The sequence below is a fragment of the Colletotrichum fructicola genome (assembly GCF_000319635.2).
Source record: "Colletotrichum fructicola Nara gc5 chromosome Unknown KSG_Nara_v1_contig02, whole genome shotgun sequence".
NCBI classification, from domain to species: Eukaryota; Fungi; Ascomycota; class Sordariomycetes; order Glomerellales; family Glomerellaceae; genus Colletotrichum; species Colletotrichum fructicola.
The window spans coordinates 5104864-5123870 of record NW_027094052.1 but is presented as its reverse complement, the minus strand read 5'-3'; the positions used below and the strand labels follow the sequence as shown (position 1 = coordinate 5123870).

The window sequence follows — 19007 nt, the reverse complement described above, 5'->3', positions numbered from 1 at the left end:
AAATGAATCGATGCATGAAGTAAGCTGGCTGGCTGGGTTGTTGAGAGTCTGTCGGGCATAAATATTCTCGGAATGCCAATATATACGATTATTCTCGGGAATACTGGCTCGATACACTTGTACTTGTACACAGGGTTACAAACACGCTTGTCACCTTCCGGACAAAAGTTGGTGGAGTCAACAGTAATTTCGTCAAAGGTGCATGCAATAGTTGATGAGAGGTTATCTGCATATCAAAATGTATTTCCGCTTCGCGTTCGCGATGGCGACGACGCTGTCGACATGAAAGCGCTTCCACTTGTGGGACTCGGCTGGTCCGCATTAAGGGAATGAATATCTTTCAGCCTCCTCGCAGATTCTCCAGGGATTGATGATGTGTGTGAAGGCGGGTTGATACCGATCTTTTTCTTCATCTTTGGCACAAGTTCACGCCACAGTTGGCGTACAGATGGCAAGCAAGCAACAATTATACCAACAGAAAGCTCAACATATGACCACATGTGTAGCCAAAAGGCATCATCTTCATAGGTCAGCGGAGTTGGTCATGTGGAGTCGGATGTCGCAACTTACACGTTGGATCTGTAAAGTTACGGAAGTTTAGCAACACTCGTAGACGTATGATGCTGACGATAGTGATGCTGACTGAGTTAGTCTATGGGGATTCGCGTTGATTGAATGCAAAAGCTCACATGATGCCCAATCCAAACATACAAAGGATCTCCAGCTTCTGTCTTTTCCGTAGATTCAACCAGAGGACCTGCGTTACAGGCAAGACTAACATCCAGACATCCAGAGCGATGTTAATTGCCCCGTGCGATACTAGCATGGCGGTGAGGTTCACGCAGTACCCAGGATGTCGCCCATCCCAGCCTTCCCAGGCAAACCAGAAAGGCTTGCACTGATTCAGATTCGCAATTGTGAAGGCGATGCAGTTAAGAATGTTGAAAGCTTGAGTGCACCAGAGAATTATCGTGAACGTAGGACTGACGAGGTTGAAAACCCGTAGATAAAAGAACAAGATCGATGCCTTCAGTGTTCCAATGCTCACGGTGTAGATTATTTCGAAAGCGAAGAATACCTGATTGGAATTAGTCACGTCTACAATGACTTTCGCTCTTGGGAGTCATGTTGGGAATCGTTGGTATTTTGGGGCTGTAGCGCCTTACTCGCATGAATCTATTGATTTCGTCGTGGGATAGTGACCACACGTCTCGGCCAATGCCAAGCTCGTAACCTGAAGCAGTATCAGACATCAGTCTCAACTGGTACGGCAGAGATTTTCAGTACCGTAAAATTTCGAAACCGCGAAAGAGAGAGTGAATAGCTATACCCGAATTTCAGCAAGCTGCCATGCAACGTTTCGTGGGCAAGTACTCACATATCCGAGTATCAGAGTCCAGTCATCTAGACCCCATTGGGATAACTTCATGGCTTTGGCGATCTGTCGCAGGAAGAAAAAGACGGCGGTTACCCCAACAATGATTATCCTCCCTGCCACCGATCCCTGCTGATCGGAATATGGATAGTCGCACCATGTCCATGTTGCATTCTTAGCCTCTGAATACTCGACACATTAGTAAAGTGAGAGCAGTCGCTGAGTGATTCATGAACAACGATGATCAAAGATGCATCAAGTGTTGCAGAACGTCGCGGTCTTACCGAATAGAGGCCCGATGTCACAGAATGCGCGAACGCAAACCCGGTAGGTTTCTATGAAACTATGGTCTTTACATAGACATTCTGAATTGAACTCAGTCACCCCACAAGATGAGGTGAAATTAAGAGCTTCAGTTGCGCAAGGTGCCTGTCAAGGAGAGCTCGTATTAGTGACACGAAGCTGACGAAGCTGGTAGGCATCAGAAGAGAGAACACTCACAGCACAGCTTGGTAGGCCCGCCAACAAGCTGGAAAATGGGAGCGCCATTGATCAATATGACGGCCGGGGAGCGAGGGTCAGAGAACCGTCATCGGAACTTTCGGAGCGGGGTGGGACCGGCGGGTTGTCCAAAAGAGCGGAAAGGGGGAGAGCGGGAAAAGATCGAGAATGGTCCCGGTGGGAGACGTGAGTTTATGTTGCACAAAGTTTTGTCTTTTCGGCCGTATGTGGGAGGGCAGTTTCCTCCGGCAGAGAGGAATTTGTCTCGTAGGGCATTCCAGCTCTGGGCAGAGGAAAGGTTTTCCCATCGTGCGGGACTGCCCTCGAGAAATCCAGCAATGTTAAGAGATCTAGCCAGAAAGCCCAGGAAGGTGGCTGGACCGTTTCCGGCCGATAAGCCCGCCCGCAGCCCTTCGCGATGAAGAATGAGGCGACCCTTTGAAAAGCCAGCGGACCCTTACCTCTTAGCGAGAGACACAATGACGCCTCCAAGGGGGGTTCCGGGAAACTGGTGATTGGGCATGCGATCAGAGTGCGGAGAATATCCGCATCGAAAGTCAGTGATATTAGGCTCGCCGAGGAATGTTTCTCTCCCACATCCCTTGCGGGACAGAGACGTCTCCCGGGACGATTGAAGGCTCAAACACCACCGAATTATTGTCCGACCAAACGTAGTTACTGGGCAACGACTGAAAGCCAGACATGCTTGAAGCTTGCTAATTGAACGAATGAAAACTGAGCCTTAAAAGGTTTCTGGCACGTGGTTCCACGATAAGGATGAGAGCTATTGATGTTGAGCTGTTACAATGCGGTGCGGCTGGCTGAGCGGCTATCAATGGAAATGTATGCATCGAACACGTGAGAGTACTACTTGTACATAACCATCAGGTAATACTGCAAGTTAGCTGGTCTTCAGCCCTCACCTCAATTCCACCGAATAAGGTTAGTACTGCCGCCATCGTCCTCCGGAACCGTACCGCTTCGCCTGCCAACGATGTCCTCCAAGATCTGATTGTGCCAAGAGACTCCATATCTAACTGCCGTGGTTCTAGTCTCCCGATTCCGCCGGAGATTTTCTCCTTGTAGTTGAGACTTGGAAGACAAGTGGTCTAGATCGAGCGCACCCCTAAAGGCGGCCGCACTGCCCAGCTCGACGGCGCCGCCGAGCATCGCCGTTCCACCCCTTCCGCTCCGCCCCAGCCCGATTTCTTGGACCGTGGTATTTTAAGGTTATGTGCGTCTTGTGAGAGAAAACGGCACCTATGCTAGGGCTGGTCTCTCCGGTTGGCGTGTATGATGGGCGCCGTAATTGATCGCACTAACAGTACGATGCCAGCAGGCGATTGGGGGCTTGCAATAACTGACGCGTGCAATTCTGATATTCACTCCATATCCTCATGTCATGACTCATTCAATAAACCAAAATCAATTTCCATGCAGTACAGAGCGCTTGCTGGCCATTCTCATGATACCTACATGTTACTTCCTTTCCATCTTCCGTAACCGAACATAGTTCTTCAAGGGCTTGTGTGTGACCCCGTCTTTGGCCTCATACCCGCTCAGCTCTTCTGAGCACTTTAGCAGCTCGAAGTTCCACACAATCAGACTCAGCAAAATCCTCAACTCTACGTATGCCAGTCTTCTACCAAAGCAGCTGCGTCTGCCCATCCCGAAGGCAATCTGTGGTCCAGCGGAAGAATCGAACTCGTATCCAGGGCCAGTCCCGTTCAATTGGTCCTTCTCTTCTTGAGTGGTGACTGGCACGAGCCAGCGTTCAGGGCTGAACACCTCAACATCGGCAGGGTCCCAATTTGGTATCTTGCCGCGGTTCTTTACGGCGAGATGGTATGTCTCGTTTCGCTTCGTGTCGTCGATCTCAAAAGCTGGTGTGACGATGCTGGCTCCCTTGCCGAGGGAAAAGACCATGGTGCCTTTGGGAATGTGATATCCAAGAAGGATCGTATCCTCCATGGCCTCTCTTTCAACTAGCGGCGCAGTACCAGCACACCGGAGGACTTCCTCCATCGTGGCGTACAGGTAAGGGACGTTGATTTGCATGATCTCTTCGATCCGAAGGTTTCGCTTTTCTGCGTACGCTGCGGAGAACCCATCCTCCATTGCCTTGCGAAGCTTGGTTTGGATTTGGGGGCAGTCAGTGAGGTACTTGAGGGCCCATAGCATGGTGGTGCTGGTGGTATCATGGCCGCCGGTGAGGACGCCGAATAGCTGCACGATACGTTAATCTTCCAAACCGGATGCGGATAAATAGAGATTTTACCTCGTCTTTCATGTTGGGTGCTAGATGATTCGATGTCTTCTTTTCTTCTTGAGCTATCTTCCTCTCCCTCTGAACCATCAAGTCCACCGCAGATCGCACCCATGTGTCATCCCCCCCACTAGCTTTTTGTCTGGCTGTAGCTTTGTTCAACTCCCTGACGATAAACTCGTTCTTAACCCGCATCGTCTTATTCAGGGGTGGGAGCTTCTCGATGATTCTCCACTTCAATACGGGCCAAGGTGATCCGTGTAACCTCTCGATATTGATGCTGACGTCGAGAATGGATTGAATGACCTCGTCGGGTTCGACCGTGGGGAACTTGACCGCATCATCCATAGATAGCCCGTCTCGAAGTCTTGCAACCTGTGTTTCGCTCAGGTCGCGGATGAGATCCGCCACCGGCTTCGTAGCATTGTGTGGAAACTGTTCGCCGAACGAGAATGCCGTCACAGCGTCCAGAGCTGTGTAAAAGATATCCTGGTAAATATCAAACGGACGCCCCTCCGCGATTCTCGTCTTCTCGGTCCATAAGTTGATCAGGTTGACGACATTCGCGTAAATAGCTGGCGCCGCAACATTCTGCAGGAAGGGCGGCGACATGAGATCTTGCAGCAGCCTTCGGTTCGCCTTCCACTGGTCTCCGGTTACCATTGTGATCTGATGATTTGGAGATGGGCCTGTGAAGAGGTCGCGCAAGATCTTGCCGCGATCGAACTCTTTACGCCGCATGCACATATCCTGTGCTTCGCGGAAATCGCTCAATAGGACGATCGGTGGCGAAAGGGGTCGAAGGAAGATCTGGACGACGGGCGAGTCGAACTGAGCTGCTCGTCCAACAAGCCATGCTGACAGGTCTCCTGTACGTGCCACGGTACTGGCAAGGTCCGGAAGATCACCCATTATTCTTTTCGTGGAATCGGGGTTGTACGGGATACCTTTGATCGGCTTTGGCAAGGCCTTCTGGTAGAGACTGTATAGCAGCCAGCCCGACAGGCCAAGGGTGAGGAGAATGAAACCATATCGTCTAGGGAGAGATCCTGCCTCTTCCACGAGATGAGCGCTCTGAGACATGTTTACATGTGACATATCGAGTATGCGTTGAGAAACGAGACGAACGAAGACACGTCGCTGGGCAAGTCACAAGCCATTCGATGGAGCCCGTAAGACTTTATATCAGGCAACTACTTGGGTTCCCTACAAATAACTGCATCAATGCAATCCTCTGTTGTTTGATGGCAGCCAAGAAACCTCCCTTGTTGTGGTCCAAGGAGCTGTCAGTTTCGGGCTTAGCTTGGCTGCAAGCGCATCGTCACATTCCTCGTTCTGAGGCAACTGAAAGCGGCGAAACCACGTGCTGTTGAAAGTTTCCCCGCGGTGGGTAACGAGCTGCATTCCATAAAGGGTAATGACCTGGGTTAGCATTTCCAGCCGATGTCAATTGAGTTGAACACTCGGACCTCTCGAGGATGGCGACACTCCATGAACCCATTGGATCCTTGAGCTTCTTTCTTTTCTTGGCACATGATCCATGATGATTGGATCGTTGATCAATTTGATTAGAAAACACTTCTACTAGAACAGAATGAGAGTTCAACGTCAATTTGAAACATCCATACCGGCGATGTGGTACTCTCGACAAAGGACGAATAGGGCATTTTCCTCGTTGCGAACGACAGGACGAACTTGGGGCAGTCTGGGGAAACGGTCGTTTTCGGGTCCCGAATTCCGTCGGCCGGCTTGCGGATCACTGCGGTCGCCGTGAATTGTTCGATGTCATCCTTGATTAGAATTCAACAACGTAGATGCCGCCCGGCAAGCCTCGATAAGGTAGGATTTGTCCCTGTACACATGCAAAACTTCCACGCTGTTGGCCAGGAGCTTGACCAAAGTGCTACTGCACTGAGAAACCTCCTTGTGTCAAACTTTTGCTTAGGTTGGCCTCTTCTAGGATGTCCTATCGTTCCAAAAGCCCATTTTTAGCATTATTAATTGCATCTGATAGAAATGTATGCATACGGTTGGAATATTGCCAAAGAGCAGACGACAAGGAATAGGCAACAAAACAAAGGCAAGCATTATTGGAATACCGTCTGAGCCCGATGCAACGTGTACCAGGATGCCTTTGATATCAAAAATGGTGAGCTCGGAACCATTTACTTCCAATCAAGATTGTTAGGTCCAGGAACGTGCTGTACGTATTTATGAGTCGTCATAGGATGAATTCACTGGACTCGGTGTCAAATCCTCTTTGGGTAAGTGCCCGAGTTTCCAGCTTTCTTCCCGACTAAAAGAGTTCGTCCGTCTGCAGCCTCCACCTGTCAAGTAAACTCCCGCGCGTTCCGCGTTTCGTGAAAAAGTCCCACATTGAGTAAATGTGCGTGGTGCTGAATGATACTCACGTAGCATGAGCTGGCCTTACTCTGTTGGTGTTTTATTACACAATACCTTGATTGCAATATCCCACCTGTCTGCTGCTGCTGCTGCTGCTGCCTTGATGTCTTCCGACATTTCAACATTTTAACAGAAGTTATGGGCCAAGAAAAGAAAGGGCTCACATAAATAGTCAGAAGTTGGTAGCTAATTAATAAGGTTGCTTTGGGGCAGGCTAGAGTGCCTGGCGTGTTCGATCGAGCCCTCGCTTTCTCGTATGATATTATGAGAAGAAGCTTTCATCTTCCTGTGTAAACTGTTCTACGTATGTGACGCATGTTCGTGATACCGAGCATCATGGCGCTTTCCACCCTACCATAATCTCAAGAGCAGATATCGTATGTAGCAAACAGATAAAATTATGCCAATTTTCAGAAACAGAACCTTCACCATCTTTGCTTGCCACCATGAGCCTCCTTTCTAGCAATAAGCTGAATCAGTGGTATTGAGTAACGCACACCCAACATCGCGTGGGCTAGTTTCCAAGACAATTCATATTGAAAGGTTTCCATATCGAGGTCTGGATCATCTTCTGTACTGACTGCCGAAGACTTATGGCGCCTTTGCAGCTGCCAGAGCTCTCTTGACAGCCGTTCACCAATTTGACGAAGCTGGTCTTCATTTCTTCCAGGTATCTTACTCTTTGGATGTAGGCAGTCGTAGACGTCTGAATCTTCACTCCCTTCAAGGTTAGACCTAGGAAGTTCCGGAAGACCACCAGATGATGTTGCACCGGAGGGTAGCCCAGAGGATGCGTATTGGTCCAACAGGCCCTGGAAGAAACTTCGATTCAAGACGCCGGAAGCGTTGAACTCGAGTTGCGTTTCCTTGGGAAGGGCTTGAATCGGAACAATCTCCATGTACTCATGGCTCTCGCAGACCAGAAAACGCCTCTCTTGCCTTGGGTCGAATATCTCATAAATCTGGCTTAGTACCCGACCAATGTAACTGAGCCCTCCGTGTCGATAATCTGCTTTGAGATAGCCAGTGCTTTGATCAACCCAACTCCGGTCTGCAATGTTGGCAATGAGTTTGATGAGAGCCCAGCCTGGAACATTTTTTGGGCCCCAATCGGTAGCAGATCTGGCCCGCTGAGCCCAACTCAAGTATGCTGCGTATCTGACACTGACCCAGACATCTGCTAATTTTCCAATCAGTTTCAGACATCTCGTGAAGTCTGTCACGTCTCGACTTTTGAAAACCTCCAGTACACCTAGAACTTCGAAGACATCATCTTCGATCTGGTTCAAGGCCTTTGCGTGCGTCGGAATCCTTCCGAATGGCTTAGAAGAGCTGTAATCTTCGTAGCAGGTCCGACATAGATCCATGTCGTAGCACACGGTGCAATGGTAGCTTTTGGCAAGGCATAGCTGATTGCAAATGTCGCAAATCTTCCTGTGATTACTCTTACTAAGCGTCGCGACTTGGATGAGGCAGAGGCGTGCTTGGAAAGTACCAAGTTCGCTGTTGCTTTGCAGCAAAGCCTCTGCCAGGTGATTAAAATAAACTTCGATCGGGACTCTAGGCCTCCCGTCGAGAAGTTCTTGCCTTGAGCGAAGGAGCATTACAACAGCAGCTCGAGCCTTTTGAGATCTTGTCGCTTTATCTACTCGAGAGTAAGAATTTTCCACCACCCAATGACTGAATATGTTGGACAGAGCGAAATGATCGGCGGCATAATCTACTGCAGAAAGACCCAGCCAATCTCTCGTGGTCGGATCTGCTCCTTTCTCCAGCAGTAATCTTGCTGCGTGAGGCTTGCGGAATTTGACGGCCAAACACAGCGGGTTTCGTTTCCATAGACGCCACGAAATAGAACGATTGTCGTTGACGTCTGCCCCTTCATCTAGCGCCTTTCGTACGAACAGCGGAAACCCAGAAGCTGCTGCTATTCCTAAGGGAGAGTGAAGACTGTCAATCGACCCTTGAATCGAAATTCCGGCTTCAAGAAGAACCTTGATAATATCGCTGCGACCGCTTGAAGCTGCATATGACATAGCGTTGTATCCTCGCTCATCAGTGAAGTTTACGTCTTCTGGAAAGCGAGATGCCACTTCACGAAGAACTTGTGGAGTTGTGTGTAGCGCGGCTGCGTAAAAGTCCCTTCTTTGCCATTGCTGTACCAGCACTGCTGACATCTTGGCTTGGAGGAATATCTGAGCAACTTCAGGCCGTCCAGACAACAAAGCGTTTCTGAAAACAGATTGTTTGTTCGGGCGCAACATTTGTCCGTCCTGGTCCCACAACAAAAGTCGCCTGACCAGCTCTTGGTCTCCTATCCTGGCCGCACTATGAAGGAGGTTCGGGCCATCAATGTCCGCTGCTCTAGGATCTGCGCCGTGATCTAGAAGAAAATCCACGATATGGGTATTGCCATTCAGCAAAGCCGCCAGTACTGGAGAAACTCCGGCGTGGTCTGGCTTGTTGATATTCGCACCCTTGTCAATCAGACTACTGACAGTCTCTCGATGACCGTTTTTACTTGCTAACCACAATGGAGTTGACCCCTGATAATCGACATCATCTATGATTTCAGGCAAAGATAATTCGTCGAGGCAGTGGCTGTGACCCGTTTCCGCTGCGTGATGAAGCGCTAACTTCAATTTGTGATCTTTGAGAAGGCAGCATGAGGGATCGATTTCCTTGAAGGTCTTTATCGCTAATAGCATACCGCTCATGCCAGCGAGATGCATAGCCGTAATACCCTGATTGTTTCTGTCACAGACACTAAGTGTCGGGAGGACTGCGAGTAGCTCTCGGATGAATTCGGGACGATTGCATGAGGCCGCGTAATGTAACGGAGAAAACCCCCTTACATCCCAGAGATTCTCCTTAGTGGTTTGAGAGACCATGGGTAATAATTCGAGACATCCGTGACGCGATACTTCGTGTATTGGCATCGTTCCATGAAAGCTTGACTGCGTTGGGCGAACTTTGTAAATCTTCAGGAGAAGTTTGGCGATGTCTATGCATTCGGATGAGATCGCTGTCTGTAGGGGTGTAATCCCGAGGTTATTGCTAACATCTGGCCGAGCCCCATGGCTCAATAGCAATGTGGCGATTGCTGACTGGTTAGTTCGAAGAGCCCTGTGAAGCGGTGTCTCTCCCTCGAAGTCCTTTGAGTTGACGAGTATCTGAGATCCCGGTATCTCCAGCAAGTATTTAACCAGGTCGTTGAAGCCGTAGCTCGCGGCAGCATGAAGGCCGTTCCATCCAGTTTTGGAACTAAACAATAGCATGTTCGCACCTCCTTCTCTGAGAGCACGCAGCGAGTCAACTTGGCCAAGGTAGCACGCTGTTAGTGCTGGCGTATCTCCTCTCAATGATCGTATTTCCAAGTCTGCCCCTCTTCTTACGAGAAAACTCAATTTCTCGAGTGATTCAAACCGAACCGCGAAATGGAGAGGAGTTTCTCTAGCCCAGTTCGGCTGTGGGGAACATTGTGCGTTGATATCAGCTCCACGATCGATCAACATTTGCACCATCTCAATAGAACCGCATCTGACAGCACAGTGAAGTGGCGTCTCTCCACAAAAGTTCGCCTGAGGCGAAAGCCTGGCATTGATCTTTGCACCATGGTCCAAGAGATCTGAGGCCATTTCCACAAGGCCCTGAGTCGCGGCCCAGTGAAGTGCAGTCTCCTCGTGCTCCCCCTGATGGTTCACGTTCACCTTGCACCGCAGCAAAATATGAACGGCGGCAGAGTTTCTGCAACGAGCTGCCATGACGAGAGGTGTCTCATGGTTGTATGCAGAAATATCTGGCGAGGCTCCCAAGTCAAGAAGACAGCGCAAAGATCGATTCGCTCCGGCCAGGACAGCCATGTGTAAGGGCGTGCGACCGTGTTGAGCAGAGCGATTATCCTTACGCAGCCCAAGTGAAATGAGGGAACGCACGATGTCGTCCCAATCCCTCCTCGCAGAGTTGTGTAAAAGTCGCAGTCTACAACCGTTCAACATCGAAGAGACATATTCTGTATCGTGATTGAGTTGAAGCTCGTTGTATCGATTCAATAACCAAATTGACATCTCTTCGCCGGAGAAGAAAACTGAGTACTCAATAGGGTATATTCCAAACTCGTCTGGACAGCATAGAGAGTCTTTCGAGTTAGACATAGCATCTGCAATATCCCTCAAGTTGAAGATGGCCATGATATGAAGGGGAGTTGGTCTTCCATACGACCAAAAGCTACGCTCGAAATCCTCGGAGCGCAGCATTTGAATACATAGCCTCATTGCCGGTTCATTTTCCAGAAACTGATGCATTAAGCCTTCCAGTTGACGGGCATTAGTTTTGCGAGCCTCCTTGAAATGTTGAGGCCCGAAGAACGCAGCATACTCGAGTAGTGGGTGGTTTGTTCGAAGATCATTGAGCTCATCTGGTGATGTAGCAACCGTTTTTTTGATCGTCTCAAAGTTGAGATATGTGAGACAGACTTCCGATAAAATGGAGTGCGCCTCCCGTTGCAATGTTGCATATGCTTGCAAGATTGGCAATTCCGAGAGAAGAAAATCCTTCAGGGACGCATGTCGGAGGCGGTAGTACCCGCCGTCTTCGTTGATTAGATGGAAGCACTCAGCAGTGAGAGAAATATGGCTGGAAAGCCTCTGGCAGCTATTTAGCTGCTGCCGTTTTGGTTTCGTAGAAAGTGCGTCCAGAAGCTCCGGCTTTGTCAGTGGTCGATAAGAGTTCGTTACCCATAGAAGAGATTTCAATGACCTCTCTCGGACAAACTTGGATGAATGACCAAGGACTTTTTGGATCTCTTCCCCGTAGAGATTATCCAGACCTTCTGTGGTGTCTTCCAATGCTTCCATGATATCTTCAACAATTCCTATCTCCTTAAATTGGTTCGCCTTGAAGTGGACCCAGAGGAAAATCCCTCCAGCGTGCTTGAACATCAAATCCTTGATGCCTCTGAAGCTTGCTTGCTCGTCTGAAGATGGCTCGGAGTTGATTTCGTCAACTCTGTGGGAAATGTAGCTTTTGATATCGCCGTCGTTGGCCCCTTTGTCTAGATAAATCTGCGTAGCATCACTCAGAGATTTGATAATGGGGTCGTCATCTCGGCTGAGAATCAGAACCTTTATTGATACTCCAGCTTGTTGTCGTGTGCCTAGATCAGCCAGAAAAGAGCATAATTCATTGAATTGCTTGTCCGGAAAGTGGCTGCATTCATCCAATCCATCAACAATGAGAAAGGAAGAACCTAGGCTTGAAGCTGCGAGTTGAATTCCTTCTTTCATTTCGGTTCGCTGTAATTCATCCTTAACTCCAACATCGGCCTTGGACAACAGACTTTCTATGCCTTGTGCTAACGGCACATATCCATAGAGCTGTTTCAGCAATGATCCTAGTAGATTATTGAAGGTCATCCTCGTTTTTGATTGAGTAGTGGTGCAATAAGCGTATGCTGTCGGAGACTTTTCATCCTCAGCATCTGAGGACTTCAATTCATGAATCACGCGAGATGCTAAATGAGACTTTCCGGATCCAGGCTTGCCACGAACCCAGAGCAGCGTCGATGATGGACAATCGCGCCAAGCGCGGAAGTCGGGATGCCGGAGAAGCCAATCCCCCGTCCCAGGTACTCGGCGATCGAAGTTATTCTCCTGAATATCTTCGAAGCTGATGGACGGGATGATGTTCAAGAACCTTCGCCGTCTCTTTTCTATCAATGTGTTCCAGCTGTTAGCATGTGAGGAATGACATTTGCCGCTTTCTCACCTTTTTCTTTCTGGACCGTTCTTCTTTCATCAAGTTCTTGACTCAACATGCTTTCGATGCTTTCAATGCCACCACCCATGGCCTTCAGTCGTCGTGCAATTGCCATGTCCCTGTGGTTCTTCAGATCCTCCACATGCAATTTGAAGTGAGTCTTGAGGTCGCCGAACTTTGTGTCGAAGTCCTTACACTGTGCTTTCAGTGCGAATATGATCCCATTTTTTTCCTTTCCATCTGCGTCGTAAAACATCTTTGCGACACGGGAACAGAATTTTAGGATATCCGCCGCAATCCTGTTTTCGGATGCTTCCATCTCGAAGTTGTCGTCAAAAAGACTGTCTTGTCGATATTGATTTATGAGATCAATTTCGTCCCCCATCCATTCCAGCATTTCCACTAGCCTGCTTTGATAATCATCGACTCGGGTGGCGAAGGACAATATGCAAGTGATGCCACCGAGAATCAGCGAACCTGGCATAGGGCTAAGTTGACTAGCGCTGGTTGTGATTGGAGCAATCGAATGAGCAAGAATAAAGATTGGTTTGATCTTCCTCGACAGCCGCGCTACCCTGCTGGAGTCGACAGTTTGTTTAATGGCGAGTTTCAGCCCCGTCACGTAATCTTCATAATTCGCAGCATTGCCGCGACGTAGAAAGAGTTCCCGATGACCAGGTGAGATTGCCTGTTCCTCCGAAAGCCAGAACTTTACTGCGGATGTGCGATTAGTTGATCTGCGAAAGGTTAGCTTCCTTCATCACGCATTCTGAGGCCTCCGGGTGCTTACGTGTTTGATGCTGTCACTGACGTGACCATCGTAAAGTTGGAGGCGCGGTCCCCTTCAGCATCTGTCGGTAACGGGGAGCTATCGGCAGGACGACAATGTGTGTTGAGTTCTGCCATTGTACTGATCACAATTTCGAAGCGATCGTTTCGGGTATTTTGGCCTTGAGACCGTAGAATTGGGCGATGAAATGTGAATGAGGGCGAAGCGTGAAATAAATGAAAGTTGGGGAAAGCATTCACCGCCCGGATTTATGTTCGGTTGCTGGTGTGGCCAGCTGATTTACAGCCAGCGGTGCTGCCAATCTGTCCAGTCAAATGAGCTCTTTTCATGCGCACTACCGCTTATCATGCAAGCTGAGTGGTGACTGAGATGCAGGTTTCACATGACTGCCGCCCAAAAGAGCCGTCAGGCTTTTCTCGAGGCTGATCTTCTCAATTCATGTCAATTCATGGGAGATTGGCCTTTTTAACAAAGTTGCCCGATCAACGGAGCCCCGTATCTTCTAGTAGATATTCGATCAGAAAGTCCTGAGCTCTCTATAAGTCTATCTGTACCGCTTCCCTGTTGTCCATATGTCACCTCTTACCTTCCATGCGACAGTAGCCTGACTTCACCGCGGTCAACCCACTTCTGAAGGGGTTTAACATCAAGAAAAAAGTTCACAACGCCGTCTGAATCTAGCCATTATTACATTCCAGCCTCCTGGTGAGCAAAGGCCTGCTCCCCAGTCGGTTGGCTGCAATTAAACATGATGGGCCAGATCCGTACAATGGCCATGGAGATCACGCTGGGTACCCGACAAGTTGGAATAACCTTTCAGTGTCCGCGCCGGCAATTGTGAGCCCAATGTGCAACGAGAAGGTGGTTTTTCTGGCCAGCCTCTATAGGAGATTAACGACGTTAGCATAGAGACAAGTCAAAAAGTCACCAGGGTACAGATATTGCTGATTGGCTTTCAGGAACATAAATCAAAAAGTGTTCCTGGTGTTCGCTCATTGCTAGATGGATAGAATATTATATATTTCATTAAGTCGAAATAGAGGAACAAAAGCAGCTGACTTTCAAACAGCTCTTAAGTCATTAGTATGAGCGCCTCAAAGGCGAGAGGAACGAAACGAAAAACACATGAGACGACTAGAATACTTAGAGGACATGCGAAGTGTCATTCGTTGGCGCAGCTAATCCCAAACTCTTCCGCCGGGTAGAATCGTCTACTTAGAGGCTCCTTGTTAGGACGTTACAAAAAGGCGTTACATAAGTAAAGTATAGATATAATGTTACAGTTACAACACTGGTTCAGATCTGCATCTACAGTATTAACTTAGAGGGCTTATATTTAGTCTTATTTTGACCGGCTTAAGCTAAACTGTTGCTACGAGTCTTTCTTAAGTCTATGAGTAGACTTGTGTTAGCAGCGGCCGGCATACATCTTAGACTGCGCGGGAAAAGAACCTAGCAGACCGGCCAGCTTCCATTCAAAGGGCCTAGCTAGGTAAAACCTCGTCAGCTTTCATCCCTTGATGAAACCATGAAGCTTGAGCACTGTACTGATCCGCCGTAGTCGCAAGAGATGAAATCGACCGCCCTTCGCCCCCTCACAGCGCGAAAGGTCCATCTGGCTTCATGTACTTCCGGTCTCTCTTAGAATATTTCTTTATTTGGTTGTTTTCGATAGGCCTAGATAAATGACTGCTTGACGCCCTTTGCCCTAAGACACAGGGGCGCACCGGCGTAAAATAATACACACACACACACACACACACACAGCGCCGAGGTCTATCGCCGCCGAAGCCGTGGCCCCAATGAATTAGACCCGGGTTTGCCGTGAAGATAAATTCATTCCAAGACAGTCAACCTCGATTTTACTTTAAGCCTTGCAGAGTGCGATGAAACTTATTTATACTATGCGATTGTATTTACTCTCAGTGGCAATACTCTCTTGCTTTGATAGCTGTGTTCACTATCGACGCTCCGCATACCTCGTCCAGACCGGATCGTTGCAAAGCTTCTCCAAACAATTCTCATAGATACCGACCAACATCTCACGACCACCGTCAGGGTGTTGAGGATACATGATCTGCATACCATTTAGGATGCCACAGCTAGGTGAGCGGATAGCTGCAATGTTACCACCCAGCGCGTGGCCCCAATCAAGATCGTACATTTTGAACTTCTCCCATGATGTTTGTGCACAGTTACGACCAGGAACATCCAAGAACGATGTTGTTATGACCGCACCGAGGTCGTCCTGGTTGTTCACCAGCTGCACGACGTCATTGATGAACGACCCTGAGAAATCCTTGTCCATTGCAATAATGGCTTTGCGGATCAATAGGGACAGGTCCGAGAGGTTGTCGGCCTCAAGAATCTTCTTGATGGGAAGTTCGACTTGGATGAAGCCAAGAAAGCTTCCCATGGCCTCCGGATGAATAGGCGGCTGACTTCGTCCTCTACCGTCGATGGCAATGTTGAAAACGGACCTTTCGCTGCCGTCTAGCTGAGTTATGTCGAACTGAGCTGCCATGATGCTTCGCCAAATCAATGCAGAGAGCGCGTCATTGGTAGACACATAAGATCCGTCGTCTGTCTGAGGCTGAGCATCTTGCTTCAGCCGTTGCAACGAATCTTTTGATAGGTAGAAGATCTGTCCCACGTGGCCGTCCGTCGTTGTGATCTTGGCAAGCTGCGTCGCAGGATCTGTGACAGTAGTGTACTCGGGATGGTCTGTAAGACGCCCAGACTTGCCTTTTGGAAGGGTCTGCGGCGATTTGTGTGCAATCTGGCGGTCCGCGTAGATGGGTTCGGGATAATGAACCGGATCTGGAATGTCAAGGCCTTGAGCTCGGCGAGTTTCTTCAGCCCAAACCCGAATCCAGTTGTAGAATGCCTGCCCGTCACCGACCAGATGGAAAAGATTCCAGTTTAGGATCAAGCCCCCGCGGATGAAATTAGCTTGCACAATTGTGATAGGTACCCGCTGCCCAGGAGCAGGCCAAATTGGGCAGCGCGTGAAGACTTCGGCTGGGAAGCTCGATACGGGGAAGTGCTTGGACTTGAGGTCGGTAAACGAGCTTGTGAAGTTTGACGACTGGCGCAGATCGTTGATAATGACAGGCTCAATCTCGTTGTCCGTGATCCTCTGAAGCTTTAGGGCGTTCGCTTGTCTCGCGTCAGGGTCGGGAAGAGCTTCGCAAGCCAATGTTGGGAAACGGCTCTTAGTAGCCTGGAGGCTCCTGCGAAAGATATCGGTGATAGCTTCAGGATCGTAGTCCTCTACGAGTTGGAATGGAAACAGGTACCGCACCCATCCCCGAGGACTGATCTGCTCCAACGGGGTAAGTTGCGGAATCCCCTGGAAGGTATAAGCCTCTGGCAAAGACCCCATCTCCCTTATGATTTTGTTGTCGCACCTAGTGACGAAAGCGGACCAGTTCAGTTCAAGATGACCGACAAAACCCTGAACTTTAATATTCGCAAGGGAGAGCTTGAGCGGTACGGGCGGCCGACATCTTCCATGAAGATGCATACGAGCGACGTTGACCCTTGATAGGTTCCTCATAGTTCCAACGAGAGTCCCGGGCGACAGGCCAATCAATAGCCATGGCATGTCTTCAACGCGCGATGTTGGTTGTCCTAAGCACCGAAGTCCCATGGGCTTAGCTCCACAGGTGCCACTGAAATGATACCCAAGCCATGCGTGCCGTTGCATCGTACCCCAGACTATGTGCTTCTCATTCGCTCGCATATGTTGGGTTAGAATGCGGCATTGCGGCGCCATACACATCTTTCTTCAGTTGGAAACTGCACCGACGACAAAGCATTCTGATGACAAGCGTCTTCCGGATGCAATACTACAGCTTCAAGCGACAGTGGGGTGAGTTTGACCCCGCGTTCACCACTTAGAAGGATGACGTTCCACTTTATCTAAGCCCGCACATAGCATATGGCTTGCAGCTCAACAAATGCTGAAGTCGGAGGAAATGAAAAAATAAAGAACCGTTCAATGTAGACGCAAGCTATCTAGACAGCATGAAGTCAATTTCTAGGCCTAAGTGAACGGTTACACAGCCTACACAATGTTGGCGTCTAGACGAAGACTTTCTCTTTCTCCGGTTGCCCAACATTAAATCGGCCACGGAGCAATGTCGACCATCACATTTGCGGGCATCATCATCCAACAAGACCCATGCTACATATTATCTAGTAGTTCCAGCCTACCTATCATTATTCATTAACTCATCCTTGAGAGTATTATAGATAGAAACTGACTTTCCCTCAAGAACCTCTTCAAGGAAGGATTTGAAGTTGATGAGTTTGAAGTCAGGGTATAACTTTGTGCCGTCAATGTACCCAAGGAAGTCGGCGTACTCTGAAGTGTTGTCTCCGCGGACGCCCATGGAGTACCAGTACTCGTGAAATATTGTCATCCTGTGATCAAAAGCGTTTTCCTCGATCGCGTCCATCGTCAAAGGCTCCGAGAGAGCGGTCTCCAAGGCCTCAGCAGACAACTGTGAAAGTAAAGCAGGTCAGTCAAGGTGTGGCACATCCAACTCACTGTCGACAAACACCCATGTAGTCAAGCTTGGAAGTCTTGCAACTCATCTTATCCAGCATGTCGAAAATCTGATTCTGGGAGAGAACGGCACCATAGACGAGAACTGTCTTGTTGATGGTGCGAGGATCGGCGACGATGCGCGCAGTGACTCTTCCAACGTCTCTCACGTCCGTCAGCGTAGAGGGAGTGTTACCATCTCTGGCGATGAAGTTCACCGGTAACGGCCCAGAGGGGAGGCGCGGGATGCTGAGCTGGTACCACCGGCCGACGTCGATGACTGTGTACGGGAGGGAAATCGTTTTTGCGTGGAGAAGTGCCTTCTCCTTCCATACCCAGGAACCAAGGTTACCGCAAGATTCGGGACATACGCTCTGTTAGGAGGTCCTCACTAGCCGGCGCAGTGTCAGGACGCCCTTGGGAGGCGCGACGGTGGCTATGATGCAGGGGACGAATCGTCTCACGCTCGCGGCCTTGGCGGCGTCGGTGAGGGGAATTTGGCTGCCCAGTCCGCTGTAGCGGATAGTCAAGATCAACACGTCGACGTCCCTGAGGACATTGACGAGCTCGACTCGAGGGCCCTCCAGATCAACACTAGTGATGTAACCTCACCTCCTCTCCAGGATGATAACGTTGGGTTAGAGGCCGTATCATGAAACGCCACGTCCGCCGACCTATATGCTCCCTGCCAAATTTACCATTTCAACTTCTCACGTCAGTGCCATTCCATATCTCCATCCTACCTATTTTCACAAATCTGAAGATCTCTTGAAACTTCCCGCGCCGTGTCTGATGTGACTTGCTGTGATGGTGACTGGGTTCAGCATAGCTTACCGTGTGAGCCAGACCCTGAAGGCAACCATGACGACCAACCCTTTCGTCCCTTCGTTTCCTCTAGTAACCGTGACTACATAGACCTATCTTTCGGACTTGATCCTAACAACAAGAACTAACAGTCTCTCGTGGTGTAGTGGAAACATGCGTTCTTGTCGCGGACGCGCCCCTGGTTCGATTCCGGGCGGGAGAGAATCTTTTTTTGCACCTGCGTCTCATGAGCTCGGCTGTAGGGGGCGATAAACTTTCACTTGAATGAGAATTTTGCTTGGTAAATGTATTCACTGAATGTATACGATCTAGGATAAGAGTTCTACTCGCTATACGAAATCTCTCGACGTTTAAGCATGGGATGTAGATTGCATATGCTTAATTTCTATATCTGTACTTGTTTCTCATGATAAGTTAAACACCACAAAGCCATCTTATAGGAACAGTAAGCTCTCGGTGTGTTGGTCATTCGGAATCGCGTCTGGATCGATTAATCTGTACAGAGGTTAGCCCGCAGATTGCCAGACAGACTGGGAGC

At 49.2% G+C, this 19007-nt stretch overlaps 5 protein-coding genes across 5 annotated transcripts; all 5 read right to left on the bottom strand.

The window, feature by feature from the left end:
* Positions 1-222: 222 nt before the first annotated feature.
* Positions 223-1924, bottom strand: CGGC5_v004181 (uncharacterized protein; the record flags this gene model as incomplete). The annotated part of the gene is made up of 9 exons (XM_066151242.1): positions 223-311; positions 473-520; positions 571-638; positions 690-1078; positions 1167-1234; positions 1288-1324; positions 1379-1557; positions 1660-1804; positions 1877-1924. 9 exons carry the CDS (start codon positions 1922-1924, stop codon positions 223-225), a joined length of 1071 nt encoding a protein of 356 aa, XP_066009510.1.
* Positions 1925-3355: 1431 nt separating this feature from the next.
* Positions 3356-5225, bottom strand: CGGC5_v004180 (Cytochrome P450 monooxygenase TRI13; the record flags this gene model as incomplete). The annotated part of the gene is made up of 2 exons (XM_032032988.1): positions 3356-4102; positions 4155-5225. 2 exons carry the CDS (start codon positions 5223-5225, stop codon positions 3356-3358), a joined length of 1818 nt encoding a protein of 605 aa, XP_031887534.1.
* Positions 5226-11202: 5977 nt separating this feature from the next.
* Positions 11203-13208, bottom strand: CGGC5_v004179 (Vegetative incompatibility protein HET-E-1; the record flags this gene model as incomplete). Its single annotated transcript, XM_066151241.1, has 4 exons — positions 11203-11251; positions 11319-12255; positions 12312-13039; positions 13093-13208. 4 exons carry the CDS (start codon positions 13206-13208, stop codon positions 11203-11205), a joined length of 1830 nt encoding a protein of 609 aa, XP_066009382.1.
* Positions 13209-15052: 1844 nt separating this feature from the next.
* On the bottom strand, positions 15053-16477 carry easC-2 (Acyltransferase easC; the record flags this gene model as incomplete). The annotated part of the gene is made up of 1 exon (XM_032032991.1): positions 15053-16477. The coding sequence occupies one exon, from the start codon at positions 16475-16477 to the stop codon at positions 15053-15055; it is 1425 nt and encodes a 474-aa protein (XP_031887535.1).
* An 829-nt stretch (positions 16478-17306) lies between these two features.
* CGGC5_v004177 (Isoflavone reductase-like protein TP7) lies at positions 17307-18507 on the bottom strand (the record flags this gene model as incomplete). Its single annotated transcript, XM_032032992.1, has 4 exons — positions 17307-17600; positions 17659-18018; positions 18109-18238; positions 18479-18507. The coding sequence occupies 4 exons, from the start codon at positions 18505-18507 to the stop codon at positions 17307-17309; spliced, it is 813 nt and encodes a 270-aa protein (XP_031887538.1).
* Positions 18508-19007: the final 500 nt, after the last annotated feature.